This window comes from Gymnoscopelus braueri (genome assembly GCF_963280865.1).
Source record: "Gymnoscopelus braueri genome assembly, chromosome: 3".
NCBI classification, from domain to species: Eukaryota; Metazoa; Chordata; class Actinopteri; order Myctophiformes; family Myctophidae; genus Gymnoscopelus; species Gymnoscopelus braueri.
Window position 1 is genome coordinate 14,515,001 of NC_137612.1, and position 11,904 is coordinate 14,526,904.

The window sequence follows — 11,904 nt, forward strand, 5'->3', positions numbered from 1 at the left end:
TCAGTGTTCAACAAACTGCAGGTTGATGACACTCTCAGGAACCAGAAGTGTCCGTGTCATGGGCTTCACGGCGTTCCCTTCAGGGTCCGGCTTCACTTCGAACTCTGTCACAATCTGAAGAGAAAAGAAAAATAATCACATAAGTTGATTTGTTCGATTAACCGTTGCACGCCTCTTACTACTACTACTGCTACTACTGTACTATTTATTTAGTAATAATTATCAATAATAAAATAAAGGAAACAGATCAAGTCCAATAAACTCCCATCACACCTAAGACAGGCAGCCTCTGTGGATAGCTTTAAAGCACAGCTCAAGACCTATTTCTTCACTCTTGCTTTTAGTTGATTTTTAAATCTCTGTGTTGTACTGTAATTCATGTCCTCACTGATTTGCCCGATTCACTGCCTTTTTTGATTTTATTTTAATGTTGTTTTAAGCTTTTGTTTTTCTTTTTTGCTTTAGTTGTACTTTTTCTGTAATTGCTCTGTAAAGCACTTTGAACTGCATTTCATGTCATGAAAGGTGCTATATAAATAAAGTTTATTATTATTATTATTAGTAGTAGTAGTCCACCCACCCTGGCGATGGCGAGGTAGAGCTCCAGCTCGGCGATGCGTCGTCCGATGCAGCTGCGTTTCCCCACGCCGAACGGTACGGAGGCGTAGGGGTGATGACCTTGACCCTGGTCTCTGTTCAGCCAGCGCTGCGGCTGGAACTCGTCTGGGTTTGGAAACACTGAGGCATCGCGGGAGGTGGCGAAGTGGCATAATGTGATCAGAGTCTGCAATAAGTAAAATGTGTTATACTGTTAGTTAGTATTGAAAAGGAACCATTGACATTTCCAATGCAATGCAGTAAACAATGTGGATGGATGGACACTTACTATGGGGGGAAGGTACATTATAATAAAGAAAACTAGCTAATAGCTGATCTACAAGCTCACGTTCAAAACGTGATTTGCTTGTCATTTGACCCACCCCCACCTCTGACTGTCATTAGACGGTACTTTTTGTATCGAAGATATCCTAGGCTCACATTTCAACACCAAACCAAGAGAGGCAGTCCACTCAGAGAGTGGGCGGGGTCTATGGTTTTGGAACCAGGCTAACTGTACTGTACTTCCTGGGCAGGGGACCAAGTTACAGTAGGTTCTGAGAACGTTATCTGAATCTTATCTGAAACTGATCCAGAACCTGTGAAATACGCTTCACAGCGTGGCACGGTTCCCTTCATTCTTGTTAGTCTAAAATAGCCCAATACTTATGCAATCTACTTTTCCAAAGGGCAGTGGGACGTCCAACCCACGCATAGTCATTCTTTCCCAGGTGGCAAAATGAACTTTATACGTTAAAAGCTGCCATCCAGAACTTATGTATGAGTGAGTTAAAGAAAACTGTGTTTTTAATGCACAGACTGAACTGATCTGTGTTTTAAATGGACTCTCCTTTACATACATTCATGACTCTTAACCTATTAAGACCTGGAACGTATCTGTGTCATTTTTTGATTTGAGCTAAAAAGCATTATTTTACACTTTGGCTATTCAAAAATAGCAGATATACAAGCTCATAGCGCGGCACTGAGTGCCACGCTATGAGCTTGTAGATCTGCTATTTTTGAAAAATCGAGAAAATGTGTGCAAATTAATATATTTATATTCTTTTAAAGCGAACATGTTTAACTCAAATCTTGGCTTCTGGGGGGTCCCTGGAACAAAATATTTTGAGATGGGGGTCCGCGGCCAAATACGTATCATTTTGGGGGTCCTTGACATGAAAGCGTTTGAGAACCACTGATATAGAAACATACGTTATTCAGAAAACTGTTGGGATTTGGAAGACATTAGCTTAGAATCGGCCTCAGGTCTAAATGGGTTAAATTATTATGCACATTAGCCACTTTTTTAATGCACTTTATTCTACTTTTATGCTTTTAACTGCATTGATGGGCCCGCAGAATTAAGAATTTCACATGTTACTTGTAACGTGACAATAGAGTTTGATTCTGGTTCTGTGTGTTAATACAGATATAAATAGCACACCTACTCTTCCATTGAGACATTTAAAACCTGGTGTGGGGTAGGTCACCCACTGGTTGACAAGTAGTACTGCCTGAACCTCATGAGTGTAATATCTTCCCAAGCCAAGCAGGGATTAGCCTCTATTATGTAGGTCATTAGAATCCCGGGTATAGGACATAAAGGATTCCGATGTGCAGCTTTAGTAGACATAAACCACCAGTAAGAGGTATACAAATCAAATACACTCACATTCTTAGGAATATTATAGCCTCCAACTTGGATGTCTTTTTCTGTAATGACTCTGGCGTTGGCTGGAATGACAGGATACAATCTGGGAAGCAAGGCAAAACAATGTAAGTGTGATTGTTGTGCAAATTCATTATAAAGAACATAATGCATTTACGCTGAATTCACACCAACAGCGAGCGTTAATATTCCGCTGCACTATGTAACTTTCCTCTTCTACCCCGGATTTGAACCTGGTTTCCTGCGCAAGTTCTGAGATTTTTTTTACCATTGAGCTAATAGAGCCTGCCTGCTTGCTCAGGGGATACATTGAATCTTGACCATCAGGTCAGAATTTGTGTCAGATCCCTGTGTCTAGGTGAGATCTAAATGTCTCAATAGAAGAGCAGGGAGACAAAATAAAAATAAAATACAACCACCCCAATTATATAAGTTATATTATATTATAACATACTCTACCATATCAGATTGGACCAAATTACATTTTATTCATAAAATAAAAGTTACATAGTGCTGCTTTAAACTTTGTTGTTGCCGCTTTGCAGCGAGACAAAGCTGGATCTGAACCAAGCATGGACTAGGTGTTTTCTTTTGTACCAATTAAAATCTACCACTACTAACTATCGCTGTTGGTGTGAATTACTAGGAGTAAACGGTCCTGGAAAATGAACACTATTATCCATGGAGTTATAATTTATATACCTGAGCACTTCCTTGACGGTGGCTTTCATGAGAGGCATGCGGGCCACATCCGCTGCGTCGGCTATGCTGCGGCCCTCTAGTACGGTCAGAACCTCTTTACGAAGAGAGGCCTGGATGTCAGGGTGTCTGGAGAGCTCATACAACGTCCAGGAGAGAGTGCTGGAGATCTGAGCACACACACACACACACACAGACACAGACACACACACACACACACACACACACACACACACACACACACACACACACACACACACACACACACACACACACACACAAGCGTTCAAATTTAGAACAAATGTGGGAAAAGTCTCATTTAACTACTCTGCCACCAAAATGGAACATGGAAATGATTATGCCGATTATGCGAATTATGCAAAAGATAATTGCGATGAGCTCAAATAATTGCGATTAGGCGATTATGTCATAATTGTGACAGACATAATGAATGATAAGTGATTCTTACAGTGTCCACCCCGGCCAGGAGCAGCTCCGTCACGTTGCTGTACACCGTCTTCATGGGCAGTCCCGTCTTGGACAGGAAGTAGGTCAGATACCGTCCCTCCACCTTCTCTCCACGGGCCATCTTCTCTGCTTCCTCCTTCAGTCGCCGGTCAATGTGACCTTTACCTAAAGGAGGACCAAGGTCGGAGGTCAGCATGAGAGTTGAAGGAACCATGAGACAGACTCAGGTAGTCAGTCCCCAGGAAAATTAGGAACATTTGAAACATTTGGAAAAATAGCTTTTTCTCTGCTTTCTGTTGCTTTTTGGCAAAAACAACCTACGTACATTCAACTGGCAATATCTATGGAAGGGATGATCGCGACGGCACACTCCCCCCCCCCCCCCGATTCTACGAGACTCGGATACATCTTTTAAAGCGATCCGGCGATCGATCATACTGGAGATAAATATTCTATGATTTTTCAAAGGTTAGTGAAAACACTCGAAAATGGCTAGCAGTGGCTCTGCAAACCATACTTTATTTCTGGCAATCAAAGAGTTAAGGGGAGTCTTTGTGGTAATGCATCTATCTACACTACATTTATTGCACAGTAAAATTGTTGTTAATTTAACAGAGAGTATAAGAATTGACCCGTAAGGGTGTATCAAAATCAGGGTGGCTCAAAATCATCTGCTTTATCGAAACAATTATCGATGGAATAATCGCAATAAGGAGATCATCAATAGTTACAGCCCTAATTTAAATGAAGTATAAAAAGCTCTAAGATTGAGAACACACTTCAGTGTGATCATTAGGTATGATTGATGATTGATCGGGGTGCAGCTCAACTCACCAAACTCAAACATGTAGTCCCAGCACTCACAGAAGGTGTTCCAGGGCTTAGGGAACAGCTGGTGGAGCCAGCGGGGCATGGCCATGGTGAGGAGAGTCATCACAAACATGGTGTTAATGGACTGGATGAAACGCTCCGTCTCTGGAGGAACCACCGGGTCCAGGCAGCCCACTCTGGACTCAAACAACACTGAGGAGATCCCTGCAACGCACACACAGGACAAGGAGAGAACATTAGGGGTTTATTTATTGCATAGGTGGTTCTCAAACTTTGTCATTTCAAGGAGAGTGTACAAATGGAACCAAATGGAACCCGATTTATTATTGTTATTGTTTTTACGTCTTGCGAACCATAACACACTTGCATTTTGCTTGTACCTGTACCTGTACCTGTACCTGTACCTGTACCTGTACCTGTACCTGTACCTGTACCTGTACCTGTACCTGTACCTGTACCTGTACCTGTACCTGAGTAGTGACAAATAAACCATCCCGATCTTGATCTTGAAATACTAAATTAAACCACTTAGTACGAACCCTATAGCGTCCGTATTCTGGGGAGCATATTTGCAAAAAAAACTACAAGCAAGAGATTTGGAGGGGACCAGATCAATCAAAGTGTATGTATGGAGTTAGGTTTAAGTGGTTAATAGATCATATGTGTTGTTGAGGGCTTTTTTTTTTTTGCACTGTCAGATTCGTCTGGTCCCAGGCTAAAACAATTTCACCTTGATAAAACGGATTGAGTTACTTGAAGAATGCTAGTGTTATTTTGCTTAAGATAAGGAAATAGGCCTACTGTACTATGAACAGATGAGATAATTAAGCTAAATCTCTGCTCATCATCAATCCACTGAACAGACATGAACAGTTAGGAAATCTAATCTTACCCTCCAGGCCAAAGAGGTAGAACTCGCTGGCGACATCGCTGACGAGGCCCTGGTGCTGTCGGCGAAGGCGCAGTTTGGCGATGAGGTCGGTGACCACGCCGTTCAGGGTTTTGTCGTACGCTTCCACCGCCTTCGGCCGCAACATGTGCTTCCCCAGGAGACTTCGTACCGTCTGCCATTCCTCCCCTTCACTGAGGAGGGAGAAAAAAATCAATCTTTTAAAATGTACCAATTTTTCAGATGGGAAAATGTATTGGATATGGCTAATTTATAATCACTCAGGCAGTAAATTGACTGTACATATATCCGTATTCCCACTGTGTAGGTGGCTGACACTGTACTGTACATAATATCAGCCTAACATCATCCACTGTCGATAGTCTGAACATATATATTTGTTGTCGGGCAGAAACCTGACAACAAATATTTTCGTAAATTAACGCCCTACGTGATCATACTACAGCGTCACACAAAAGCATAAAAGGTAGCAGATCTACAAGCTTGTAGAACTTGTAGATCTTGTGAGCTTGCAGATCTGCTACTTTTGCTGTTTTTGAATTTGAATCCTTTTTTAACAGTTTTGGACATATGAGCTTTCCACCCGACAGAGACGATATCTAGTACTGTATGATATAGGCCTATGATAGATGTGATAGATGTTTGCCCATATTACTAGTGATAAATTGTACATGATACTTATCCCTGTATTTATATCTACGTATTAATAGTTCATATACATTATGCTAGCCTTGTCGGTCAAAGTGTGGATGACCAGGCCATTCTTTTTATGTCTTCTATTTTTCAAACGTTATCTTATTTTTTGTATTAATTGTTGTAATCTTACAACTTTCTTTTGTAGCCTATCTCTAAACTGCCTCCTGTACTGCTGCTATGACACCCGGCTTTCCCTGGGGATCAATAAAGGTTTATCTTCTATGAATATTTATTTAGTGCAGCAGATAAACAGCCGGAGCAAACAACACTATGAAGATACACTATCATTAACCTTTATATTGTTTCTTACTTAATATTGATTTAGTGCAGTGGTTCTCAAACATTTTCATGCCAGCAGGCACCCCCAGATTGATATGTATTTGGCGGACCCCTGTGTAAAAAGATTTTGTGCCATGGACCCCCCATAAGAGAAGTTTTGTGTTCAAAAAGTTCAAAATCATTTAAAATATTTTGGAATAAGCTTGTAGATTTGCAATTTTTGATTAGCTGAAGTTTTGCTGGGGATCCCCTGGAATTCCTTCAAGGACCCCTGGCTGCCGGGCCCGCACCCCAACTTTGAGAACCACTGATTTAGTATCACCATGAGCTCATAGATTTGCAATTTCCTGATACATTAAGCCAAGTGGTTCTCAACCTGTGGGTTGGGGTCCCCACATGATTTTCTTTTTTTGGGGGGAAAGTGACAATATAAATGTTTAATACAGAAAGAAAAGAAAAGAAAAGAAAAGAAAAGAAAAGAAAAGAAAAGAAAAGAAAAGAAAAGAAAAGAAAAGAAAAGAAAAGAAAAGAAAAGAAAAGAAAAGAAAAGAAATGAAACTAGAAAAAGTGCTCCTCGGAGCACAGGTCTCCGCCAGGTCAGGTACGTTATTGTGGCCTCCTGGTGGCGCTAAAATAGACCAATGTGAAAAGGGTGCCATTTATTCTTAGGTCTTTCACGGCAATCAGACACTGCATTCATGATTTGAGGCATATTGTTCCAAAAATGTGTTTTGCTAAATTAGACCTGCTGGTGGCGCTATAACAGGCCAATGTGAAAAGGGTGGCATTTCTTCCTCGGCCTAGTGGGAATGTGCGTGTGAAAATTCACGGAAATCGCAAGTTGCGTGCATAGTTTGAGGCTTTTTGTTCAAAACGGACCAATCCTGCAAACTTTGGAAGCCAACCATAGGCAATGAGGATGGAATATGGGAAATCGGACAGATTTGTGTTGATCACATGACTATAGAGATACTGTGTACCGATTTGCATGACGTTTGGATAAAATCTGTAGGAGTAATGTAAAAAAAAAAGGGTTTTGCACAAATCGGCCTCCTGGTGGCGCTATAACAGGCCCATGTGAAAAAATTGGGGCAGAGGTTCTGAAATGGCATCCAGGGAGTGTGTGTGCACAGTTTCGGAGCGACCGGGCCAACGGTGCCAGAGATTAGCTGTTCACACACAGACAGGACGGACGGACGGACGGACGGACGGACAGGGGCGAAAACATACTCTCTCGCCATGCCTTTCGGCCTGGCGGAGACAATTAAATGAAATGAAATGAAAAGAAATTAAATGAAATGAAAAAGACCATTACTAACTGCATCACAGGTAATCAACAAGGGGGGGGGGGGGGTCATGGCCTGAAAAGGGTGAGAACCACTGATTTAGTGCACCATCCATGAGCTTATTTATAGATCTGCATTAAATGAAGCGTTATTAGACTCACGAGGTTAAGAGTCCATAGTGGTGTCCTCGGTCCTTGCGGTAGTCCTTCCAGGAGGACAGGTCAGATCTCATGGGGGTCTGTCCCTCCTGTCGCAGGACCTGCTCGATGAGGGCCGGCTCAGCCACATGCACCGTCAGGATGGGACCGAAGCTGGCCTTCCACATCGGCCCGTATCTCTTCAGTCCTTCTAGCTGGAAAACACAGGGGGGACGAGGATTCTGCTTGAAAAAGACTGCATGGGTGATGATGAGATGACCTATTAGCCCAGGGGTCTTCTTCAACAGGGGGTCCGGGACCCCCTAGGGGGTCCTCAGAGTTACTACGGAGGGGAGCACCAAATCTTTGTGTGATAGGATATTTGTTTTTACAGTAACCACTTGAGCCCTAGCATTCATATTCTGAGGAGAACTTTAGACAAAAATAGCTGATCTACAAGCTAGCTCACAATGACTCGCGCTGCGAGGCGTTGTGAGCTTGTAGATCGGCAATTTTCGGCGACGAGGTTTGGAGTAGAGGGGGAAAAGAACAGACTAAGTACAGAGTGAGAGGTCAAGTTTACTAAGTATTGACGGTTTAAGTGGTTAAATGTCTGAAAATACACATTAACATGAATCCAACACAACACTGATGATAGTGCTGTCAAACGAGTCTATATGAAGCTATCTATGAAATCTATGGAAAAGTGAAATCTGCAACACAATTCTATACAATGTAGTGTGGGGGGGTCCCTGCTTCATCTCTCTCTCAGCTAAGGGGTCCTTGACCTGAAAAACGTTGAAGACCCCTGATCCAGTCTATTAATGCAATGCTTGATTGTATAAGCTTTCTTTTGTGGACCAATAAAGAAATTCACTTTATACATAGGCTAAAATAGCTAATATAGCCAATATGATTTGGTGTAGAAAATAATGATAGGCATATATCAATATTTTATCTGGTGAACTTGAGTCTTATTCCTTTAGCCTATAGAGGGCTCTCCCTATAATCCTTGCATGCATTTTGCAGCTGTAATTTAAAAAGGACATCTTCAGAATGGATTATTTTCGAGGCCAATAATAATCTATGGGTTCCATATTCCTTGCTCTCAGTTAACCAAATGCGGCCTACATTATTTCTGTAACTACAATTATCTTTATTATAATTACGTTAAACTTTTTGTGAACTTTTTTTGATTGATTGATTGAATACTTTATTAGTCAGAAATGTAAACAGCAAGTATAGTACAGACATTAGGGCTAAAAGGATAACACAGAAAAAGTCCTGGGGACTTGTTTCCATTGTGGTCCTATGTATTCAATTCATCAACTTAGCATAAAAAAATAATAACACAATAACACATGTCATCAACAAATACAAACACTATGAACAAAGGAGAAAAGGGAAAAACAGCTGCAGTGAATGACACCTCCTTTCTATGGGAAATTACGTTTATCCTCTTTTTCAGGCCAGTTTTGAAATAAACCAGTGATTTATATCCTTTAATGGATGGTGTCAGGGTAGCCCTGGATCAAGACTATTATGAATGTATTTTATCAATTTTGACATTTTTATATCTATGATAGTCTTGGCCTGCACCCCCCAGTGCGCCCTGTAGTTTCACCAGTACAGCCCGTACTTCTCCATACAAGTACAAGAGAAAATATATAAGGTGCTTACCCGGTTGCGCCAGGTGTTAACTCGCGCTTCGGAGTCTTTGTGCAATGTATTAGTCCATGTTTTGTCAATAGATAAGTGTTTTAATCCCGTCTGTGGCCGAACGCTATTTCCCCCCTCGTTTACTTCCTGTTTACATTGAGTGTCATTCCGGCTTTCACCAGACGCGCTCCTTCACTACCACCATTGAGGAATAAAGGGAACTTCCGACAGAATCGGCCACAGGCGGAATTAAAACACGGATTTATTGAAAAATACGGACTAATACATTGCACAAAGACGCCGGACCGTGAGGTAACATTTGGGGCAACCGGATGAGGACTTTATTTTTATTTTTTTGTACAGGTAGGGAGAAGTACGGGCATTACTGGTGAAAGTGCAGGACGTACTGGAGGTGCAGCCAAGACTATCGATCGTAGATATGAAAGTAAAAGTCAGACTCGATTAAATACATCTATGATAGTCATGATCCAAGGCTTTACATCCTTTAATGGATGGTGTCAGGGTATTCCACATTTTGGTGGCAGAGTTAAGAGTAGCAGAATGACAATTTCCCCATGTTTGTTCTAAATGTGGGTATAGTACTAGTAGCCTGCTACTTTACCTGTAACTCGTGGAGTCGCGACAGTCCCCGCTTGGCGAACAGGTCCCACGCGAAGCTGACCACGGAGGGTCCTGGCATCTCGTCCAGGGTCTTGATCGTCGTGGCTGTGGTACTGGTGGTCGTCGGGTGGTCGCTGCTCCTCAGCAACGCAGACGCGCTCTCAGCCCACCTCTCCATCCAGACCGCGCTGCGTCCGGACACTTTGAGAGCTTGTTGCAGCATCCTACTGGTTCTACTGACTGAGATCATAGGGTTCTGGTCCTACTGGCTGAGATCAGAGGGTTCTGGTCCTCCTGGCTGAGAGATCATAGGGTTCTGGTCCTCCTGGCTGAGATCATAGGGTTCTGGACGACTGATTCTGGTCCTCCTGGCTGAGATCAGAGGATTCTGGTCCTCCTGGCTTCAGATCATAGGGTTCTGGACGAGAGCAGGGCTGTGGGATCCTGGTCCTCCTGTCTGAGGGGTTCTGGTTGGATCTCTGTGGGATCTCGGTGCTCATTATTCCAGCAGAAGCAGAACCGTTGTATTTATAACGCGCGTCCCACCACCACTACCCACAGCCCAGGGACAAAGCTGTTAAATTTCTTATTCTAGGGGCCAATCACGTGTGTTACGTGCCATGGGTCCCGCCCACTAAAACGGTAATTTGGAGGGTGTGTCCAATCAGAGGGCAGGGGGAGAGACCTACCCCGATTCACAGCACGTGGAGACGGAGGGTAAACAACAATGCCTTTTTTTTCTTTTTTTTAATGTCACCACCAGTCTGCTTATCTCTTTCACCGAAAAGCAGCACTTTGCTCTGCTTGCTATATAGGGATTAGGGACCTAAGGCGACCCCCCCTACACACACATACACACAAACGCAGCACACACGCATGCACGCACGCACCCATGCACGCATGCAGTGCACACACGCACACATGCACATGCAGGCAGCATGCACACACACACACACAATTGCACACACACACACACACACACACACACACACACACACACACACACACACACACACACACACACACACACACACACACACACACACACACACACACACACACACACACACACACACTTTCTTAGCCTTGGATCAATGTATGGATAGATGTATTTGAGTCTGACTTTTGCTTTCAGATACAAAAGCAATAGTCAGCCTCGATAAAATACATATTTGATAGTCTTGATGCAAGGCTACAAATCTATTAAATATTGATACAGATATACAGATTGGCGACTTAAATGGGGCAAATAAATAAATAGGCCTAGTAATAACTAGAAAAAGTGCTCCTCGGAGCACAGGTCTCCGCCAGGTCAGGTAGGTTATTGTGGGCCAGCAATGTTCGGAATGCGCCAATCAGGATGGAATATGAAAAATCGGAGAGATCCATCTTGATCACTTGACTATGGAGATAATGTGTACCGATTTGCGTGATGTTTGGACAAAATTTGTAGGAGTAATATAAACAAAATGTTTAGCAAAAATTGGCCTCCTGGTGGCGCTATAATAGGGCAATGTTAAAAGGCTGGCATTTGTTCCTCAATGTAGTGTGAATGTGCGTGCAAAGTTTCACCGCAATCGGACGCTGCATTAATAATTTGCAGCATTTTGTCCAAAACGGGCCACTCCTGCAAACTTTAGATGTCAATCTTATAGCCAATCAGGATGGAACATGAAAAATCAAACAGATCCGTCTTGATCACATGACTATAGAGATCATGTGTACCGATTTGCGTAAAATCTGAAGGAGTAATAGGCCTATCAAAATATTGTTTTACATAAATCGGCCTCCTGGTGGCGCTATAAAAGGCAGATGTGAAAAATGCAGGGCAGAGGTTTTTCCTTGGCCTCTAGGGAGTGCGCATACAAAGTTTTACACAGATCGTTGCTGTTATAGGTAAAAGCACGACTCGGCCTGTTATAGCGCCACCATGAGGTTGATTTGAAAAATGTCAAAGTGGCATGTCTTCCTCGGCCTAGTCGGAATGTGCGTGCGAAATGTCACGCAAATCGCACGCTGTGTTCATGATTTGAGGCTTTTTGTTCAAAA

At 42.7% G+C, this 11,904-nt stretch overlaps 1 protein-coding gene across 1 annotated transcript; it reads right to left on the reverse strand.

Moving 5' to 3' along the window:
- Nucleotides 1–10,078, reverse strand: cyp27b1 (cytochrome P450, family 27, subfamily B, polypeptide 1; the record flags this gene model as incomplete). Its single annotated transcript, XM_080423448.1, has 9 exons — nucleotides 1–114; nucleotides 581–784; nucleotides 2,273–2,354; nucleotides 2,972–3,138; nucleotides 3,438–3,601; nucleotides 4,271–4,471; nucleotides 5,160–5,350; nucleotides 7,600–7,790; nucleotides 9,857–10,078. The coding sequence occupies 9 exons, from the start codon at nucleotides 10,076–10,078 to the stop codon at nucleotides 1–3; spliced, it is 1,536 nt and encodes a 511-aa protein (XP_080279574.1).
- Nucleotides 10,079–11,904: the final 1,826 nt, after the last annotated feature.